The 23,319-nt window shown below is 34.0% G+C and overlaps 1 protein-coding gene across 6 annotated transcripts in view; it reads left to right on the top strand.

Annotated features, from left to right (window-relative positions):
- ZNF326 (zinc finger protein 326) overlaps positions 1-23,089 on the top strand; it is a 35,342-nt gene extending 12,253 nt beyond the window's left edge. For 3 of the 6 annotated variants that reach the window (XM_059884692.1, XM_059884691.1, XM_024989445.2), the window contains 7 exons: positions 3,631-3,829; positions 9,798-9,909; positions 11,705-11,852; positions 13,003-13,102; positions 16,760-16,890; positions 17,933-18,028; positions 21,899-23,074. In XM_059884692.1, the coding sequence (XP_059740675.1) occupies positions 3,634-3,829; positions 9,798-9,909; positions 11,705-11,852; positions 13,003-13,102; positions 16,760-16,890; positions 17,933-18,028; positions 21,899-22,237 (1,122 nt within the window). In that variant the 5' untranslated portion in view covers positions 3,631-3,633 and the 3' untranslated portion in view covers positions 22,238-23,074. Of the gene's footprint in view, positions 1-863; positions 1,270-3,630; positions 3,830-9,797; positions 9,910-11,704; positions 11,853-13,002; positions 13,103-16,759; positions 16,891-17,932; positions 18,029-21,898 lie in introns of all 6 variants that reach the window. The other 3 variants (XM_059884690.1, XM_005204298.5, NM_001206028.1) reach the window with 2 other exon arrangements.
- Positions 23,090-23,319: the final 230 nt, after the last annotated feature.

Below are 23,319 nucleotides of genomic sequence, written 5' to 3'. Positions count from 1 at the left end.
AGTATGATTTGTTTCTTCTGTTGACTCTATTAAAACCTTGTGGAGACTGTGTGCTCCCTTTTTTAGAATAGCTTTATGTGATAATTTCATGTGATAATAGGGAATAATTTTTCAAATAATTGAAGACATTATAAAATGTATTCTTTCTAATCTGCCTTGAAAATTCATATGCAAAGGGTATATATTGGTGGTCTTTTATGTTCTGTTTTATGTGCTTATTTTTCTAGATTTGTAGATTTATTAGTATACAAGTGAAAAGTGACTAAGAATTGATTATTAACGTTAACCAAAGTTTAGCAGGTTGTTAAATTTTATAACCAGATAATTCTCCCAATTTTGACTGCTGTAGACATAATGAAGCAGTTTTGTCATATAGATTATTGGGGGTGCAAAAGGATCTCTTCTGTGTCACAAGTAGCCTACATCCTTGTAGTCTTCAATTTGTGTCCCTATTGAAAGCCAAAATGTTGTAAATATTTTGTATTTTACAGTATTAGAGATGGGTTCAAAAGAAAGTTTGAGTAGTCTGTGAACTTTAACAAATGACTTTTTCCAAGACTAGGGCTGGGCTTAAATAATGACAGACAAATCTTTTCTAATAAAATAGAAAGCTGCCAAAAAGCAGATGTTTAAGCTAAGGTTACTTAACTCAATTCATATTTAAACACTGACTCAGATAGCTTTCTATCTGGTCTCATGTTGAACTGCCCAGCCCTAATCAAGTGTGAATAAAAGTAGAACTGCAAACCAGTATGGTATAAATGAATTTTAGTTGATAAATGTCATCTGATAATTTGTCTTTTGAATTGTCTAACATTAGTAAGCTTACTTTTGTTTTTTCCCTCACTGTGCAACTCTTCCAGGTTTGGACCTTATGAGTCTTACGACTCCAGGTCTTCTCTGGGTGGGCGAGATCTGTACAGATCTGGCTATGGTTTTAATGAACCCGAACAAAGCCGCTTCGGAGGTAGTTATGGTGGTCGATTTGAGAGCTCCTACCGGAATAGCCTTGACTCTTTCGGAGGTAGAAACCAGGGCGGGTCTAGCTGGGAAGCACCTTACTCCCGTTCAAAATTGAGGCCTGGGTTTATGGAGGACAGAGGAAGAGAGAATTACTCTTCCTACAGCAGTTTTTCTTCACCCCATATGAAGCCTGCACCTGTAGGCTCTCGGGGGAGAGGAACGCCTGCTTATCCTGAAAGTACGTTTGGAAGCAGAAACTATGATGCTTTTGGAGGACCATCAACAGGCAGAGGCCGAGGCCGAGGAGTAAGTACAACAGAATCTTTTCAGATTCTTTTCACTAGTCACTCTTTTAAACCCTTTCAAGACCATGGTTTTCAATTAGAATAAACACTGTTCATCCCAGTGTATTTTGAAGCAAAAGCTGAGTCATAAGCATAATTTTTAGGTTGCCTGTAAAAGTTTTCCCAGTACCTCAGAAAATACGTGGCAGTGTGAGATGACTGTTCATATAGTTTTGCTAAATCTCCCTTTATTAAAAAGGTGAGGATATTAGGTTTGGTCTAAAAGGGGTTAAAAGGAGTTGCATTTTTCCTTGTAAACACTAGCAGTTTTGCTAGTGGGACAGTTCATGGATTATTTTAAAGGTAATGAACCCTTTTGGAGTTTCTGAGTAGGTTAAAGGTGCAATGTATGATAAAACGTATATACTTCGCTGCTAAACTCCAGCACATAGAATTTCTTCAAAGCTTCATATTTCACATTAAACACAAGAGAGACTAACAGTTGGTGATAGCTGAGGGTACTTTAGCCAGGTTTACATGGTGAAGAAGTTGATATGTATAGTAGATTGTAGATGATTTGTGGTCAGTATAATTTTGCTAACTCACTCTCTTACAGTATGTTCTGTTGCTGGGTGTTCTGTCTTACCTCTGTCACTAGTTTTACTATTGAGAAATAATTTCTTCCCTATAGAAACATGTCTATGGCTTCTTCCCAGGAAGTAATATTTTGTAAATTACTGCTTAAATGAATAAATATGCTAGTCTTCAAATATTTGATTTCAGGATATGTAGTATAAAGGTTATGCCTTTACATTCTTAGGTAACTTGACCGACAAGAAATTTTACCTAGGAAGTGTACATAGATTGTGGAGTTATTATGTAGTTTGATTTTATAAAGAATATTGTATTTTTGCCATCATGTAAGAATTGTTGGTTTGGTTTTTTTTTGAAGTCAGTTGCTCTTAATATTCTCTTTGCAGAGGAAAGTGCTTCTATTAGAAAAATGTAGTAGGGCACATATTTTTGACTGCTCACTAATCTTTGGTACATTAGCATAGTTTGTCATACTTGTGTAGAAATTTTGCATTTATAACAGTTACTCTTTACTTATGTAAAATGCATTGCACCTTTAATGGATAATTAATAAAGATTTTTCTGATATGACTATTTGAATCACCTGGAAACACTTAATTTATTCAAGGTTAGATAGGTATTCCTAAGCATAATATACAAATGTAAGCAACTAATATGTTGCTGTTCTACCATGCTTTATGGTTGTAGATTAATTGAAAATAGTTGGGATAATAGGCTTTGGATTTTGAAATTAAAAATCTACTCCAGTTTGAAAATTTGGAAAACTCTTAATGTTTTCCATGCTGTGTATTACTTTAGGCAAATGATTTTTTCCTCAAAGAGACTTCAAATACCAATTTTGTTTTCATGATAGAAAAACAGGTATTGTTTCCACCATTCTAGTCGAAGTGGACTTTTCTTTCTTTCTTCCTGTTAATGAAATAGATGAACCAATAGGTCTTTCCTTTTTAATCTTCACTTGTACAATTCCCATTGGATCCTTCTCTTCAGATTACTCCTGAATCTTTATCTTCTAAAGTACGGTTAGTAGAATAAATTTGTATGAACATGTGGCTTCTTGGTGTAGTGGGTTTTGTTAACGACGAGAAGAAAGGACACAAAGAGTCGTTTGGTTGCATGACTCTTCGTCTGTAAACTTTTGCTTCTTGGGCTTCTGGGTGAGAATATGTTTCTCTAGGTAAGAATGTGAATGGAACGTCAGATGCAATTCTTGATCTGAAGTGTGTCTTGGAAGTTGATGCATGGTTATGCTTTAACTCTCCTATTTCATACTAATGTTCCATCTCGCCTTCTCATCCCTTTTTCAACAGGGAGAAATCCTAAATCATTTCTGGATCTTTTTTAACTTCAAACTTCAGATATGGTCTTCTTTGTGTATTTTAGTTTTAAGCCAGGTTTTAGTAAAGTAAAGATTTCTTTTAAGGTCTTTTCATGGGAAAACATCGATTAGGAACTCTGAAGAGGAGTTGTCAGAGAGTTGTACAAGTGGTAATATTCTGACAGGCACATAACGTTGTTTATGATCTCAAGTAATTTTGAATCATAATCAAACAATAGGAAATATCCATATTTGTTCTTCTGGAAATAAAAATACTGATTCACTGGATTTGAGTTCCTGTAATAATTTACAGAGTTTTTCAGTGCATTTAGAGTGGACTTGTAAAATTTAGTTACATTCTGAGGAATTTTCATTTGAAAAATTCTAGATAGATAAAATGTAATCTATATATGAATTCATACTTTTTCTTTGGATATTGTGCTAATATTTATTGATTTCACAAATTTGCAGCATATGAGTGATTTTGGAAGCATTCATAGACCTGGAATTGTTGTTGACTATCAAAATAAACCCACCAATGTGACAGTTGCTGCTGCAAGAGGAATAAAGAGAAAAATGATTCAACCATTTAATAAGCCTGGTGGAACCTTTATCAAGAAACCCAAGCTAGCAAAACCTGTGGAGAAGATGAGCCTCAGCAAATCACCCAGTAAGTTGGAAAACATAATTGCTGTGCTTTAAGGCAGTTTTCATTATTTTTTTTAACTCAGTGCATTTAAGTAATTTTTTCATGTTTCTGTAGACAAATTGTACAATAATTACAGTTGTAGAAATTAGATCTGTAGTCATGGATATCAAAATTACCAAGATACTTATAAATTCACAGGCCCTGATTCACCCCTTTTCCCTAAATCTTGACTTAGGGTGGGACCAGAACATCTATATTTTTAAAAAGATCTTACACATGATTTTGATTCATGGGTGTTATATTTATTGTTGGGTAATTATTGAGGAAGTGGTATGCTACATTACATAGAATTGCCTTCATGAGGTCAAAGGCAAGAAATTTTTTATTGCCCTTGGGGCCAGGAAAAGATATGTATTCTAGAAAATTAATTTGCCTTTTGTCTTCTGGACATTATTCTTAGAGATAATCATACTTCCATTTTTACATTGTTAAAATTTTAGAGCCAGTCTGAAAGTGAAATTAAGAAAACAATTCATGGTAACATCAAGAATTAAATACTCAGGAATAAATTTAACAAAAGAAGTACAAAACTTACACTTTGAAAACTATAAAACCTTGTTAAAAGAAAGAAGATCTAAATAAATGGGATACTAAATAAATGTTCACAGAACAGAATACTTAATGTTAAGATGGTAATACTCCCCAGACTGATCTACTGATTCAGCCCAATCCCTGTCAGAATGTCACCTGACTTCTTTGCAAAAATTGGCAAGTTGATTAAAAAATTCATAGGGAATTTCAAGGAACCTACAATAGCCGAACAATCCTAAAAAAAGAAGAAAACAGAGAGACTACTGCTTCATGATTTCAAAACTTAACTACAAAGCCACAGTAATCAAGACAGAGTGGTACTGGCACAAGGACAGACATATAGATCAATGGAATAGAATTGAGAGTCCAGAGATAAACTCATAAATCTATGGTAAAATGTTTGGTTTTTTTTTTAGCCAAGATGTCAGAATTATTTAGTGAGGAGAGAATAGTCTTTTTCACAAACGCTGCTGGAACAACTGGATAGCCACATGCACAAACTAACATACAGCACCTAAATGCAAGGGCTAGAACTATAAAACTCTCAGAAGGAAACAAGAGTAAGTCTTCATGACTTTGGATTTGGCAAGAAATTCATCTGACACTGAAAGAGCAACCAAATGAAAAACAAGTAAATTGGACTTTGGGCTTCACTGGTGGCTCAGCAGTAAAGAATCCACCTGCCAGTGCAGGAGACGCAGGTTTGATCCCTAGGTCAGAAATATCCCCTGGAGAAGAAAAATGGCAACCCACTCCAGTGTTCTTGCCTGGGAAATTCCATGAACAAAGGAGCCTGGTGGGCAACAGTCCACAGAGTCGCAAAAGAGTTGGACACAAACTGACCAAACAACAATGAAACTGGATTTTATCAAAATTAAAAACTTCTGTGCTTCAGAGGACACATTAAGAAAGTGAAAAGACAGCTCACAGAGAAGGAGAAAACATTTGCAAATTATACCTCTAAGAGACTTGTATCTAGAATATATAGAATTTTTAAATTCAATAAAAAGACAAATAGCCCATTTGAAAAAAGCATCTGAACAGACATTTTTTCCCCCAGAAGATATACAGATAGCCAATAAGCCCATAAAAAAGTGCTCAACAGTTAGTTAGCAGAGAAATAAAATCAAGACCATGTGAGATTGACCACTTTTACTTACCTGAATGGCTAGAATCAAAAAGATAATAACAGGCCTTAGCAAGGATGTGGAGAAATCTTCATATACCATTGGTGGGAATGTAAAATGGTCCAGGCACTTTGGAAAACAATTCCTCAAATGATTAAACAAATTACCATAAGATCTAGTAGTTCCACTGTTAAGTATGTATTAAGAAATATGAAAACATATGTCTACACAAAAATTTATGTATGGATACACATAGCGTCATTATTCAGAGTAGCCAGAGGTATAAACAACCCAAATGCTCATCAGTGGATGAATGGTTTAACAAAATGTGGTTCATCCATACAGTAGAATATTTTCCAGCCTTAAGATGGACTACTTATATATGCTAGAACTTAAATGAACCTTGAAAAGGTTAATAAAATGAAACTAGTCCCAAAAGTCCACATATATGATTCTTTTCATTTGAAAGTCTAGAATACAGAAATCTATAGGGTTAGAAAGTAGATTAGTGGTTGCTTTGGGCTGTGGGGGTATATAGGGAGAAATAAATAACAGGATACCAGATTTCTTTGTGAGGTGATGAAAGTGTTCTAGAGTTGATTGAGGTGATGTTTGCGCATATCTGTGAATGTTCTGAAAAACATTGGTTACATACTTCAAAAGGGTGAATCATATGGTATGAAATATGTCTTAATCTTAAACATTTGAGCTGGATTATTGTTACTTTCTCTGTTACTGTATTTTATTTAACTTTGTAATATATCTCTAAATGAAATCAAGTGTATTTGATCAAAATAGATTGTCAAGAATATACATAAATAAAAGGTAAGGAAATTTCTTTTTCAGCATTCTTTGTGAAAACAACTTTACCTATTTTTGACTGTACACTGAATTATGTTTTGTTTTTTATATTTATTTTATTTTTGCCTTGATGATTGGAAGGTATTTTATCTTTCCAAATTGACATTACAAGGGATTAAAAATTTCTCTCCTCTTTAGAATTAATATTGGATTACCTATAATTATTGGGCCTGGGCAAGGTGAAGATCATTGCAATGAATGAATTTTTCAAATTTTTGTGATCTAGTTTTTAAAACATCTTTGCATCCAGTTTAAAAAATAAGATACATTAATTGTTAAGATGAATTTATTACTTCCTTTGATGTTGGAGGTGCTAAACAAGTCATGCTCCTAAGTCGCTTCAGTCGTGTCCTACTCTACGACCCCATGGACTGCAGCTCACCAGGCTCCCCCGTCCCTGGGATTCTCCAGGCAAGAACGGTAGAGTGGGTTGCCATTTCCTTCTCCAATGCGTCAAAGTGGAAAGTGAAAGTGAAGTCGCTCAGTCGTGTCCGACTCTTAGCGACCCCATGGACTGCAGCCCACCAGGCTCCTCCATCCATGGGATTTTCCAGGCAACAGTACTGGAGTAGGGTGCCATTGCCTTCTCCAAACAAGTCATGATAGGCTTCAAATAATTGTTTAAAAAAGAAGGTGGAAGGGAAGAAGCAAGGAGGCCTGGATAAGTCCTCTTTAAAATATGTTTTTTGTATGTTTTTGGATACTGACAGTATATTTGTTTTGTTCTTTGAATTTCATTTCTATTTAAATGGCTTAAGGATTAATAAATGTATCCAAGTTGACAAAAGGATTGTATCGATTGTTAGTAAACTAGCACTTAACTGAATGCTTACTGCACACTAGGCAGCAGTGTGTTAAAGGGCATAACAGGCATTGCTTGTGTAATTCTCACATCAGCCTGCTCAGATGTAGGCAGTGTACCAAACCCCCTACAGCTGAAAAACACAGGAACAGAACAGATAAATTTGCTGCCTGGGTCAAACAACTGGCAAAGCCAGGGTTTATTCGGGGCAAGTCTTACTCGAGAGACCCTTCAGGTAAAGCTCCATGTGATTATAATGGAAAATTACTTTGTATTACTTTGTATTATATTATCCTTATTTAAAACAACTTTTTTTTATAATTACAACATTACAGACATTTTAATGTATCACATCAAAAATATGGTATTTGAAATGGCAAATATTGGATTTTTCCTCAAAATTATGAATTATAATCTAAAACTCAGTAACACTTTAAATATTATTTTTAAATCTACTTTCCTGCCATGCTTTGCATTGGACATCTATATTATTTAGTAAAAAACAATATTCTGGAATTCTGGAAACCTGATTAGAGTGTGTGTTAGTAGGAATAAGTTTTATACTGTTACTTGATGGATTGTTATTTACTGAATTGTGTACTCTAACTATTACTAGAATAGGCAATTCAGTTGATCTTCTTGGAATAGATTTCAAAGGTGTATTTTGCAGGTATAGTTAAATATTACAAAATTTGATATAGATACTTATTTGTCACTAAAGCAGATATATGTGACTTAACTTTTTTTTTCTTTTTAATGAAACTTGAGAGTAGTGTAGTATATAACTTAAGAATGAAACCAAAATTCTGTAGTCAAATCAGGCTTTCACTGTCAGGCATGAGGTAGACATTCTGAATGGTAACTGCTGAATGGTAACTGCTGAGTATTCAGGAATAATAAGTCTTGCTACGCTATAATATATAGACTGTATGATTTGTTGAAATGCAGTAGGAAAGGAATCATATTCAGTCATTTGGATAGAGGTACAGTGTATATCAGCTTTAGCATGTGAAAGGAAAATGAAATTGCTTCTAGTTTAAGGTCATAAACAACCAATTTTTTCCATATAGTGAGGGTTTGAGGGAAACCAAAAGAGGATATTGAAAATGGTTAATAAAATAGGAACATATGTTTAACCTCTTATAAAATGATGAAAAATAATCTAGATACTGAATTTTAAGGTATTGATTTTATATGGTTTTGAGACATCCTGCTGTATGCATAGCACGTACTTAATATTTGTTTATTGTTAAGTTCATGAATCCCCAGGTGTTCATGATTTTGTATTAGATATTTTTCCAAAGGTAATCCAAAAGGATAAACAGTGAATAAAAGGAAAAGTTTGAGGGCAGATGAGTTGTTTTTAAGTCTAAAATTAACTATATTATAAGAAAGAACCTTTTTTTTCTTTACTACAATGAGATATTACTTCCTATCACATATGAAGTTGATGGTCTTAACAAAAAAGAGAAAATAACAAGTGATGACAATGTGGGCAAATTAGAACCCTTATACATTACTATGAAAATGTAAAATGATGTGGCTGTTGTGGGGAACAGTTTGGTGGTTCCTCTAATGATTATACGTAGACTGACCATTTGAACCAACAATTCCATTTCTACATATGTACTTCAAAGAACTGAAAAGAAGTATTCAAACAAAAACTGTACAAATGTTCATAGCAGCATTATTCACAGTTGTCAAAAGGTTGAAAGAATCCAGATGTTCATCAGCGGATGAATGAATGAAAAGGCAATGTGATGTATTTGCACAATGAAATATTATTGAGCTTTAAAAAGGAAGGAGGTACTGATACATGATACAACACATGGAAGAGCCTTGAAGACATTATGCTAAATAAAAGAAACTGGACAAAAAAGGCCACATATTGTATCCTTCCTTTTATATGCAATATCTAGGATAGGAAAATCTGTAGAGACAGAAAGCAGATTAATAGTTTTACCAGGTGCTTTAGTGACTTCTCTTTGGACTGATTAAAAAGTTCTGGAACTAAATAGGAGTGATGGTTGCATGACCTTGTGATAAACTTAATGTCACTAACTTGTACACTTTGAAATGGCTAAAATAGTACATATTTTTGTATATTCACATTAAGACATGTTTTGAGAAAAAGAGGAAGAACCTGCTTTTAGAGTTTATTCATTTTAAGAAATTTTAAGAAAGCTGCTATAATACCGAGTTTTTGCATCCAAGGCGCTCTCTCTAGTGCTCACTGTTTTTCCACTTTCATGCAAAGTCAGGTTATTTGTCAAATGTTTGCCAAGGTGGGATAATTCAAAATTATTTTAGGTAATGTGGATATTATTACTTAAAATGAAGAAAAGAAAAAATGAGTGGGTCTAGAGAAAAATAATGCAGCAAATAATAAACATAGGTGAGAAGTAAATAGACAAAATTTATGAGGAAGGTATTCATGTGAATGAAGTTTCAGAAATACTGAGTAATCTCAAACTCTGATTTTTCTGGTGAGTTCAGTTTAGATAATGACCACCAAATAAATCATCTGTCTGTAGTTTATGAATTGGGGACTGAAAAAGGAGAATGGAGAAGTGATTTTTAGTTTTAACTTTTTTGTCTGATCCCCTAGCAAAAACTGATCCTAAAAATGAAGAAGAAGAAAAGCGGCGAATTGAAGCTCGGCGAGAGAAACAAAGACGCAGAAGAGAAAAAAACAGTGAGAAATATGGAGATGGATACAGGTTTGTGCTTAGTAGAGTCAGAAAATTGGACTCATTAAAAAACTGTTTCCAGGATTTGAGGGTGGGAAAATTGAGTAAAGATGGCCAAAAGGTACATACTTCCGTTATATGGTAAATAAGTTCTGGGGATATATTGTACAGATGATGACTGTTGTTGACAGTACTGTATTATATATTTGAAATTGCTAAGAGAGTAGATCTTCAAGGTTCTCATCACAAGAAAAAAATTACAACTAGTGAGGTGCTGGACAGTAACTAAAATCATAGTGCTCATCATTTCATAATATGTACATATATCAAATAATTATGTTGTACATCTTAAACTTATACAATGTTATATTTTTTAAAAGACTTTAAAAATCAAATTTTAAAAAAGATTGTATTTTTAAAAAAATTATTATTGTTGGTGTTTTAACCTGGTATTACAGTTACTCTACAGTCATGTAGAGTTAGCCTATGTTTGATATCTGTCTCAAGGATATTGACAGATATGTTCAGTTTGCTACTTTCCACCTCCTCCATAACTATTTGCTCCTCAAGGTCTAAAAGAATGCTTTATTACTGTCCTTGAGACTTTCAAGCCGCTGACCATCACTCTATATAGATTTTACAACTAGAATTCCTGGTTTTTCTTTGTGCACAAGCAATAATCTATCTGGCCAAAAGAGATTGTGATGTTTCATTAATTTTATGATACAGACTGATTTCAGAAATGCGATCAGAAAAAATATGTCTTAGAATCAATAAAATACTATGTTTAAGCATCAAATAAAAAAAACACCTAAACATGTTTCTTAGAAAAGGCAGATAAATTAATTGGGATGTGAAAAAATTCCTGAGAGTCAAATGAAGAGGATTGATCAAAGATATATAGGAATGATTTTGATTTTTTGATATTTACAGTCATCCCTTGATATGCATAGTGAATTGGTTCTAGGATCACCACCTCTTCTACGCAGCCTCCACATCCCCAACCCCTTGGAAGACCAAAATGTGAGGATGCTCTTTGAGGGTTCTCACCTCGTTAAGATTAGAAAACTAAGACCCAGGGAATTTAAGTTGCCTAAAGTCACATAAGGGTGCTAAGAAATAAACCCAGCAGTAGATTTCAGATTCTATACTCTTACTCAGGGAAATAAATATAATAGTACTCTAAGGAATTAGGTGGAAAATGGAGACTCAAGATAAAGAAACCCATTAAGAGAGTATTGTCATAATTTGAAAAAAAGGAAGTAACAGGGATATATGAGATAAGAATAATTAAATGGGAGAAAAGGGACAATTCATTCTGGAGTGACTCTTGAGCTTTTCCAGGCCTGTTATTCACCCTGAAGTGATTTTTGATCATCTGAGAGCTCTAATAGAGTGAATTATGGTTTTCTGGTGTCCTACCTACCTTTGTTTCTACTTCAGTGATTTGGAAGCTTGAAGATAGAAGAGTGTAACGTTAGTGGAACTTTGGAACTTGATACTGCTTGAAGTTTGCTTTGGCTTTCTGATCTAGACTTGAAGTGGATAGTTAGGGTTAGATGAAATAGGTCCACTGATTCTGTTTTTCATACCCAGTAACTCCAGTGTGGTCCAGAAATGCCAATTAGTATGATGACAGTGTTGTCCAGACAGGTACTTAAATGCTATTTTTTTTCTGACTTGAGCTAAATTTAAATCAGCCATTACTTGGAGGAGAGGAAATCATTTATGCTGGTAAAATTGATTTCATTGGTATAGCCTTATGAATGCTTTCTAAGTAAATAAGGTAATATTTAAAGAAAAACTTTTTTTTTTCCCTTTACAGAATGGCATTCACATGTTCATTTTGTAAATTTCGAACATTTGAAGAAAAAGATATTGAACTCCATCTGGAAAGTGCTTCACATCAGGAAACATTAGATCATATTCAAAAACAAACCAAATTTGATAAAGTGGTTATGGAGTTTTTGCATGTAAGTAGTTATTTTTGAAGTGAGAGGCACTTGATCTGACATTTGAATTTCTTAGATTTTCATTGTTACCCATAGTTCCCCTGTTCTATGTTTCTAAGAATTCAATTTACTGTTCACTTAAAAAAAGTTGTGTTAAACTTAGCTTAGAAGTAGATGTGAATTCCTCTTTCATAGATTATAGATTTGTGATTTGAGAGTACATTTCACATTTTTTACAGAAGTTTCTGACATGTGTCAGGAAAATTCTTTTAACAGCTGTTTATTGATACCAAATCAGCTATCGTCTATTAACAGGCTTCTATGTACCTGATGTTGTGCTGGGTATTTTTCTTCATATTTCACTTCAACCGTATACCAATTCGTCTTTATCCTAAAAGATTATGCTCATAGCAGTTTAGTGACTTTCAATAAATGGAAGTCTGAATTGAATTCAGAGCCAGAGAGCCTGATTGTTTAGCGTCCTTTATCAGGATGTGGTCATCAGTTCAACAGTTTTTCTCTAATACTTAAGAGCAGGTGCTATGCAGGCACAGCACCTGAAGACACTGAAGACACAGACATTGCCTTTAGTGAACTAACAGTGATTGGAAATCAAACACACACACACACACACACGCACACAGATGACACTATTAAGTAGAAGAGGCCTGAGTGATAGTGTAAGTAGAAGTGACTTGGAGAAGGGTAGGATAGTTTGGGCCAGGGCTGGAGCTGGACTGCTAACTGTACTTGCAATTAATTTGGGCAAAAGAGATGGAATTGTTAGAAGGTTAGAAGTACAGTGATCCTGTATCCTCTGTATCCTTGGAGAATTGTGTACCTTAATTAAATTTCTTCTGTAATTTTGTTTAACTGGTTCCTGTCATTTAGGACATAAGTATTCACTTGCTCTGAGATTTCTTGTCTATTCCAGCTGTCTTTGATCTCCCTCTATATATATATGCCTAAAATATTAATACATCTTGAAAAGTAAATACTTTTTGTAGTTTCCTGGTACTTCATTATAGTCCTTTCAATTAGATTGTAAGCGCCTTGAAAACATCAGTTTTATATAACAGGTACTATTATTTTTCATAGGCCAAGCATGGTGCTGGGCCTATACTGCGTATTCACTAAAAACTTTTTGGATTCTTTCTATTTTGTTTTCTAGGAATGTATGGTAAATAAATTCAAGAAAACATCTATTCGTAAGCAACAGACAAATAATCAAACAGAGGCAGTCAAAATAATAGAAAAGGATGTTATGGAAGGTAAGTTAACAAATTGATTTAGAAATTTACATATATATTTTATATACCATAACCTATTTCATTGTAAATGGTGCCCATTAGAGTGATACAGTACATAGTCATATATGGTAGGTCTGAGTGGGTTATCAGAAATGAACTCCTTTGATTCCTGTTCTCATGCTTACAAGTTTATCACTACCTTCTCTTATGTCTTTCACTTCATTTCCTTCATAGAGAAAGTATCCGCTTTGCCTCTAATGGAAGATACAGTCATCCCTAGGTATCTGAGAGAGAGAGGTTTCAGGACCTGCTTGAGGTATCAGAATATGCAGATACTCAAGGCCCAGAGTTGGTTTTCCAGTATTTGTAGATGCAGAAGCCATGGATACAGAGGGCTGCCTGTACTTGTATATGTCATCTATCTCTCTTATTCCTTCTCATCTCCTTAAAGACTTCTGCTCAAATCGTGAATTCTTCTCTTCTGTTTTTCAGTTTTTCCTTGTCTTTTGATTTTGTCTCTGAAGCCTATACACTTACTTAAACAAATTAAAAAAGACCTAAAGAAAAAGAAAAACATAGACACTAATTCCTCTACAACCTGCCTTTCTCTTTAAACAACCACACTTCTTTAAGCATAGTCCTCACTGTCTCTTTCTTCATTCTCACTGCTTTACCCACGGTGGACAAGTTTCTGCTATCATTAGTGTACTGAAACTGCTATGATGGAGGACACCAACACCAACTTCAGTTTTATTCGGCAGCATTTTCCACTGGTAACTCTATTGTTTATGAATCTATTTCCTCCCTTGGTTTCTGTGGTACTCACTGCCTCTCTTTACTCCGTTGTCATTTTTACTCTTTGTGCTTTTCTTTTTCTACTAAGCTTTTAGAAGTTGATATTTTTCAGTATTCTGTCAGTCCTGTTAACATTTCTCTATATATTTCTTCCTGATGAATTAATTTATATACAGAATTTAAATCAACATCTATATGTTGATTACGTATAGATTTATATCTCCAGCACAGATATCTCTTCTGAACTCCAGTCTCCTACATCTAGCTGCCTACTGACATCTCTCTTTAGCAGTCTCACAAATTGAACATACTAAAAAAATGTATCCTTCCCTTGAGTATCCCCCACCCCATGAAGAAAACAAGACAAAATTTAACAGGTATCTCCTTCATTTATCTTGGAAAGTGGCCCCATCAATGCCAGAACTGTGCAGTTAATCTTAGTACTTAGATTTGCTTTACTATGTCTGTAGTATTTTTGTTCAGTCGATTCTCGATTCTATCTTTTGAATACGTACCAAGTCTGTTTTCTTTACGTCTTTTTTAAATACTGAATTTGTTTAAATCTTATGTGTTCTATTTTTCTAATTAGTTTCCTTCCTTTCAGTCTTATCTCTTATTCTACTACATGATTTTATTACTTGAAGAATTTAAGTAATAAAGTGGCTTCCGTATCCTCCACAGAATGAAGTTCAAATTCCTAGGCATGGCATACAAAGCTCTTCATGATCTTGGCCCTGCTCTTTTTCCCTTTTGTTCCTTCTTTAGTCTGTGCCCCAGCAATACTGAATTACTTGCAGTTCCCAGAAAGTGCCATTTTCTCTTAGATCTTTCTTTTGCATAGACAGCTGTTTCTCTGGGTCTGACGGAGGTTGGTTCTAGGACCTTCCTGCAGATACCAAAATCTGTCATGCTCAAATCCCTTATGTAAATTGGGCGTAAACCATGCATGTCTTCTTATATACTTTATTTTTTAGACATTGTCTTCAATCTTATTTTAAATTTATTTATTTTTGATTGGAGAATAATTACAATATTGTATTGTTTCTGCCATATTTCTTATATCATCTCTAGATTACTTACGATACTTAATATAAATAATTATCAGTGTGGAGTTTTGATTTTTTGGAACTTTTTAGAAGGTTTTTTTTTTTTTTTTTAATATTTTCTGTCCATGGTTGGTTGAATCTGCAGAGCTGGAACCAGCAGATATAGATGGTCACCGTATAGTACCTTACAGTATTACTTCAAGAATGACATGTGAAAGATCATGAAGATCTTTTTATTTAGTTGAAGCTGCATGTTATCTGTTGTTTTCTTAATCAAATGTCATGATAAATTCAGTTGCCCAAGAAAGAGCCAAATCAGTTTTTCTCAACATAAAAAAATACATGATTCTTTAAAAATGATATAATTCTAAGGAAACTGGTGTGTTCCTAACAGTTTTTCATATGCAGCATTTAAAGAAAATTCCTATGAACGTACATATAACTTACTGCTGCTGCTGCTAAGTTGCTTCAGTCGTATCCGACTCTGTGTGACCCCATAGACAGCAGCCTACCAGGCTCCTCCATCCCTGGAATTCTCCAGGCAAGAACACTGGAGTGGGTTGCCATTTCCTTCTCCAATGCAGGAAAGTGAAAAGTGAAAGTGAAGTCGCTCAGTCATATCTGACTCTTTGCGACTCCGTGGACTGCAGCCTACGAGGCTCCTCCGTCAATGGGATTTTCCAGACAAGGGTACTGGAGTGGGTTGCCATTGCCTTCGCCATATAACTTACTAATTTAACATATTTACTAAAGTCCTATTATGTGGCTGGCACTGTTCCAAGGAACCAGAGATACAGTGATAAGCCTGGGAGCCAAAGCTGTTATTTTCTTTCTGTTGAGATGTGTAGAAATCAACAAATAAAATAGGTTTTAAAAACATATAAAGTAGCCTTCACTTGTAATAACCCTCAATCACTGTTTTTAAGATCTAACATATATTTTTGTCTTTTATGAATCCAAGTTTGACTTCTTTTTTCCGTCTCTACTCACCCACATTCATAAGCATGAAAATTCTTATTTTACTACAGAGTCAACATTTTTATATTATATTTTTTGGGGTTGAACTTACAGGCCTCAGAAAATCATTGTATAAGATGAGTAGGAAATATAATGTAATTATACTTTATAATTTTAATCTTTTATCCATATAGTTTTTTAACGTCCCGTAGACTGTAAACCAGGAGACACGGAAACAAAGCCAAGGACATAAAACAAGGTGTAAAAATGTCATGTATTGAAATCCTAGTCTGTTCTCCTGTCACTGTGTTAGAAATCAATATCAAAAGATACTTGAAAATAACCCACATATTTTAAAGTGCAATGTGACATTTACCAAGAGAGATCTTTGACTTAGCTATTGAAAGCCTCAATAAAGTTCACAAGCTGAAAAAACACAGGTGATGATTGTAGAGAAGAAAACATTTAAATGAGAAATTAATATCAAAATGAGAGATGAATATCAAAGATACTTTAAAAACCTCATGTATTTAGAAATTAAATGTCCACTTTTAATTGATGTGTGTATCTAAGCAGCCATAACAAGGAAACTATAACAAAAATGAAGAGAGAATTTATCAGGTTTTGTTACATGCATTCTGAAGCTGCTCAGTGCAACTAAATACATGTGGAATCTTGAATAAAGTATGAAAGCAAATAATTATCCTTTCATTTTTAATCTATGCAGATTTATGAGATACGGTAGAAAAACTCTATACTCTGGTCCTTTTTTTTGGAAGAAGGAGTATAAATCATAATGGAAATGAAATAGTGAAAACTTGATTTGTCAGAAGTATATGAATCATTGCTTTTCTTATTAATAGTTGCATTTCTTTTGTAGGTGTTACTGCAGATGATCACATGATGAAAGTAGAGACTGTTCACTGCAGTGCTTGCAGTGTGTATATCCCTGCTTTACATAGCTCAGTTCAGCAGCACTTAAAATCTCCTGATCATATCAAAGGAAAGCAGGTCAGTTTTAATCTACCTTAATGAAGTCAATGAATTATTTATTTAATCCCTTATTGCCCTTAAAGGCTATTGTTTCACACCTGCCTACTTGTGTACAATCCAATTAATCTCATGAGTGACTTAGTGTAAAGATACTTAGAGAGGCAGTGTAGTATAGTGGTTAAGTGTAGTATTGTGGGCTCCAGAGCAAGACTTCTGTGAATCCTGGTTCAGTACATACATACGTTAAGCAAGTAATAAACTTTTCTTTGTCTAAGTTTCCTTATCTATAAAATGAGGATGGATAAATCTTATGTGATTAAGGATTAGTTTAATTACAATGTAAAAGGCATCTAAAGTAGTACCTGGCACATAGTATGTATTCACGAAATCATAGCTGTTATTGAACTGCTTTTTTTATTGTTAACATTTTTTTAAGGTAGTGCAAAATTGTTTTATGAGTGTGTGTGTATTTAGAACAAAAAAGAAAGACTTGTTTTTTGATGATTGGGAAAAATAAAAAGCCAGTTACTTTCTATTGTTACATTTTTAGTAGAATTTACTCAGAAATTCTAGGAAAGTTTTACTATTTTCTTCTTGATTAGTATTATTTTGCTCCTATGTTGGTTCGTTTTATTTAGTCAAATTTATTTCAAATAAAAATATTTATTTTGTGAGAAATTTGTTTGAAAAGCAAATTAAAAATTCAAGTATTAAAGGCTTTAGTTTGATAGCATGAAAATTAATAGTTGGAGTAGCTGGGGCTGGAAAAGATAGCTCCAGAATAGATAGGAGAGAAAGCAAGTGTTTAGTAGACCTGGACTTAAAGAGCATTTAGTGACTAGGTGTTTTTTGTTGAAGTTCACTGGCTTTTTGAATCTTCATTGTTTTAATTCATAGATCATTTGGATTGTAGTCACAATAGCTTTTGTTGTTCTATAGCTTTATTTGCCAGAAATTAAGTCATTTAATTCTAAGAATTTGATCATGCAGTCATTTTAATTAAGGAAATATTTTTCATGGCATCGTTTTCAAGTGTCTCAGTGTGTTCTGTTTTTCATAGGCTTATAAGGAACAAATAAAAAGAGAGAGTGTCTTGACTGCTACAAGCATTTTAAATAATCCAATAGTGAAGGCACGATACGAACGTTTTATTAAGGTAAGACTTGAGAGCAGAAACTGGGTTATATTGTAATGTTGTAACAGTTAAATATAGCATGGTAACTCTGTGATATTTAATATAGCACAAAATTAGGAGAATTTTACTTATATCATACATACAGGTAAAATGTCTTTTTTCGTAATTGTTGGGATTTGTTGGGGGCAGGAGCAAGACGCCATTCCTTTCTCATTCCCTTTCTAGCTCTGGGTTATTTGAGAGATACACAAGAATCTTGATAGAAGACCCAAATGTCAGCTTTATCCTTGATTTTTTTTTTTAAAGGTGACTTGGATGATATGTCTTAGATAGTTATTGTGGACTTTCTAATATTTCACTCCTAGATAGACCTACCTCCCCCCAACTTCTGTGACTGCTTCAGCTGGACAGCAGTAGGGTTCGCTTAGTCGACCACATGACAGAGCAGACTAGAATGCACCCTTTCCGTTGCTTAGAAGACATGAAAGAGGGTCTTGATGCCCAAGTGAATCCCTTCTGTCCCCTCTTTTGGTGTTCCTAGTGAAGGGAAATTCCTAAGAGGAATGACCTATCCAATTGGAATTTCTTCTTCTAAGCATACCAGTTAGATAAGTCATTCCTGGATAACACTTGGATGGGAAGCAGGAAGTTCAGAAACTTTGCTTCAGAAACAAAGCTCCTGCTCATAGCATCACAAGACCAGAAGGAAGGAGGTTTGCTTCAGTTAGGAAACTCAGAGGTGAACAATTAGGTAGGTATACTTGGCCTACTGCTTCTCAGGATTTTTGCCATATATTATTCCAGTGATCCTTCTTTACATATTATTCCTCAACCAGATGACTTCCAAGCTGAATATATTTCAGTTCTTTCTGCTTGTTCCAGAAGGCCCTATTTTCTGATTATTTTATTTGGCACTGTTTACTGCACACTGTTTTTAAAAGGTGAATACAGCCCTAATTTGAAATCATATTTTGTTGGAGATATGGTGTCAAAAAGATTAAAGCATCATAGCTAAATTAGGAAAGATTAGATTTTTATTATTCTTGCTATATCACAAACTTGAGAGGTTAATTGTTTCCAATGATGTATGAAGGTAATTTATAATGAGGAAAGAATACAAAGTAGAATTTCTGTGTAAGGTGTTCAAGCTACACTTTAGAGTGTAGCTTCATGGAATGGGAGATGTTGGGATATCTTGCCTCAAGTATATACTGTGGAGAAAGTAACTTAACTGAGAATCTTCTAGAACCTTGTTACTCCACGCAATCCAAGGATCAGCAGCATTGACATCACCCTGGAGACTCTTTAGACATGCAGAGTATCAATTCATATCCAGGCCTATTGAATAAGAATCTTCATTTTAAAAAAAGATCGTAGTTGATTTATACGCATGTTAAAATTCAAGAAGCACTGGTGTCTCATTACTCGGAGATGCTCTTTGTCTGGCATTTTTTGTCCAGCTCCATTTCTTGTTGTTCTAGAGTCCACAGAAAACTTCTGCTCATAATCAGCTCTGGTCATGGCTTTAAAACACTTCGATCTTTAAGTGCTTAGAATGACAAAATACCGTTTTAAATCTTTGTCCTGTGAAATAATCAGTTCATCGATTTCTCCCAGTTCTCCACTTACATATGTTCTGCCTTCACTCTGGCCTGGACACTCATGGTCAGCCCTTCTAACAGTGCAGTGCTGCCATTCTGAAACTCTTTTCTTAATTTTTCTACTGCTTAGTAGTTCTCAGCTCTGCCATTTATGGTTAGCTTTACTGTCTTTCCTGCTAAAAATATCATGGAATTGTGCCAGTATTATGTTTGCCAGATTTCACTGCAGTTCACAATAATTTTACCTGCTATCAATCAATGTAATGTGCTTCCTGTAGTGACTGTTTCAAACTTTTCACTCTTCACATATCCAGATTTTATTCTTACTCCTTTCACTTACCATATTCTTATCTCTTCTCTAGCTCTAGGGAGATTGAAGACCACTGGATGTGAACTCTAACTTTTCTCCTTTCTCCTTTAGAATTATGTATTTTCTTTCTCATTGTTATATGCGAAGGAAAATATTCTTCTTTGTGCTTTATCTGTGTTCTTGTTTCATCAGTTATTGCCTTATTTTTATCGGATTTTTTTCCTCCATTTATTATCTTACTACTTTTTCCCAAAGAGACATGTTTATGAGTTTCTTAAACTAAAAATGACTGAACTTTTCCTAGACTTTAGCCCTTCTTATCTCTTCTCTTACCATCATACTTGAAAAGGTGGTTTACCCTGCATTGTGCTCTTTACTTCCTATATATTATTCACTCTTTAGTATTTCCCAATAGGAGGTGTATGATTAGAATCCCCTGTGAAGTTAAAATCAATTAAAAGCTACCCAGGCCCCTTATAAGACCTTTTGAATTAGGGCTTCTCAAACTTTTCTGATAAAGATATCTCTAAATGCATCTTAAATATGCAGATTACCAAACTTCTTTCCTGGACACTTGATTCAAGAGGTTTAGGTCTGAAATTATTTCATTTTGTGCTTTTAGCAAGAGCTTCAGGACTTGATTAAATTAATACAGAGTTATGGACTCTGGGCCAGTGCTTTGAGAGCTTAAGAGGGAATTGTGAAGTTCATTCATGGGTAATCATTGCTATCCAACTTCCATTTACATTATACTTTTGAAACTGTTCTAAGATTACCAGTGACTTAATTTAATTTTCAAATAAAAATTTGTAACATTTTATTGTTTGTTATTTTAAACATACAGAAGTTAAGGGGATTGTACAATAAATCCCTCAGGTACCTTTCCTCAGCTCTAATTATTACCAGCTTTGGTGAACTTTTTCGGTTGTTTTCTACTGTTACCTATTTGCGTCATATAACAGTGTTGATCTATTAATTCATTCTTGAAACTTTGTTTTGCTAGATGATATTTTATAATCCTAAGTTTCTGCATTAAGTATTCATTTTCTAACTTCTGTCCCTGTGTACAAGCTTTTTCAGTAGGCTTTATTCTCAGCCATTTTTTTTTTTTTCTCATTTCCTCAGCTCTGCCCTGGGCTATCCTTTTTAAGACCTGGCTTCACTATTCACTGTGCAAGCAATTCACAAATCTAAATATCTGACTTGGAAGTCTTTCCTCTTCTGAGTTGCAAATTTATAGTTGCCCTTTAAACATTTAGACCTCTTAAATTCAAATTATATATAGTACATACCTGCTGCTTTTCCCCATCTTAATTTACCCATTCTGTCAATGGTGTCACTTTTACCCTTTCGTTTCCTGGGCTATTAGAGTAGCCCAGTGCTAATATTTTTTCTCTTGCTACAGCCACTCAGCCTGCATCTTCCTACCTAGTGTGTCTTAAAGTGTAGCACCAGTCTTATACTTCCCTGTTTTAATAACCTTCATTGTCTCTTCATTTCTTATATTATTAATATAGCCTTCTGATATGCTCTAATTTATGAGACATAATCCAGATACATAATTAAGTAAATTAAAATACTAAAGTTGTGAATGTTTAGTGAATTACCAATTTATCTTTTTTAAAGTAAAAGTAACGTATGATAGTTTGTTTCTGATTTTCATTTGAATTTTCAAACGTACTGATTTTCATTTGAATTTTTTAAAGAGAACTTGTAACAGTAGTGCATTGAATACTGATACAATTAATTAGAACATGAATCTTCATCTTCTTTGTTTTATGGAGTATAAAGTACTGACTTCAGGAATATATATACCCACATTGGTATGAAATAGATACTCAAAAAATATTAAATAGATTTAATATAAGTTGAAATTAAGTTTCAAATAGTATTTATTTTTAATGATATAGCAAATAAAAATTTCACTGATTAAAAAATAAATGTGCTCTTTTAAAAGCTTTTTTTTTTTCATGTTTTTAGGGTGAGAATCCCTTTGAAATTCAAGATCATTCTCAAGATCAACAAATAGAAGGAGATGAGGAGGAAGAGGAAAAGATTGACGAACCTGTGGAAGAAGAGGAGGAAGAGGAGGAAGAAGAGGAGGAAGTGGGGGAAGTAGAGGAAGCAGAGGAAGTAGGGGAAGGTGGAGGAGTGGAAGGAGTGGGGGACACAGAGGAAGGAGGGGATGTAGAAGGAGAGGGGGAAGTGGGGGCAGTGGGGGAAGGGGAGGGAGAAGGGGAGGGGGTAGGGGAAGTAGAGGAAGAAGAAGCAAAGGAAGAGCCTGTCGGCTTTTCTGTTGACCAAGCAGAAGAAAATTAAATATAAGGTATTAGTCAGTTTTAAAAGAAGCTTTAAATTTTGTCCCAATGTGGAAAAGGGTAAGAATTTCAGTAGTTTAAAATATGAGAGTTAACACCCATGTTGCATGCATTCCACACATTACAATTTGTTTTATATAATTTCTAAATGTTTGGCATTTGTTTAATAAAATGAAGGTAAGACTATTTTAGTTTAGTTTTTATAGCTACCTAACTTAGTTTCAAGAAATTGTTTGTATAATTTTTAAGCTTAATTTTTATTACTTTATTGGTGTTGAGGATAACAGATGTGTATTGTTAGTATGTCTGTTCTAATCATTTGAACTTAAATGCTGCTCTTGGGAGTATATATTCAAGTGTGCATTAATGTTTTGAATACTTACCCTAGAAGAGATAAGTTGGGCAAGTATTTTGTGCTCTGTGTATTTTTTTACTGCATTGGACATTGAATATAGTAATTTGCGTTAAGATACGCTTAAAGGCTTTTTGTGACCATGTTTCCCTTTGTAGCAATAAAATGTTTTTTACAAAATTTCTCTCCCTGGACTAGCAATTTAAAATGAAACACAATTAATCAAATGACTATATAAAATTGGAATTTGCCTTAATATATGAGTTCATCTTGGCATATGAGTGTTTTAAAATAATTAAATTGACTTGAATTAAAGAAAAAAATTTATTTCACTTTTTTTAAAGTATGATTAAAATATTTTTAAACATAATTTAACTAGAGATCAGCCTGTAACTGACCTGTTTATACTTGTTTTAATTCACTCATTTTCTCTGTGCCTGTGTCAGATCTTGAAATCTTCTTGGAAATACATTTGAATACAAATAATTTTTCATAGTGATGTTAATTCTTTTGTCATGCCTGCTTTTGGCTGAAGAACCAAGAAGCAAACGATCACTTTTTAAAAAAAGAATTATTTCTCCTGACTATTTCTCTCCTTTTTATAGCTCATATGCTTCATACTTAGAAGATGAGATTGATAGATTGTGTACTCAGTCACTTCAGTCATGTCTGACTTTTTGTGACCCCATGGACTGTAGCCCACCAAGCTCCTTAGTCCATGGGATTCTCCA

Source organism: Bos taurus, chromosome 3 (assembly GCF_002263795.3).
Source record: "Bos taurus isolate L1 Dominette 01449 registration number 42190680 breed Hereford chromosome 3, ARS-UCD2.0, whole genome shotgun sequence".
Lineage (NCBI taxonomy): Eukaryota > Metazoa > Chordata > Mammalia > Artiodactyla > Bovidae > Bos > Bos taurus.
This window is presented reverse-complemented; position numbering and strand designations above follow the sequence as displayed.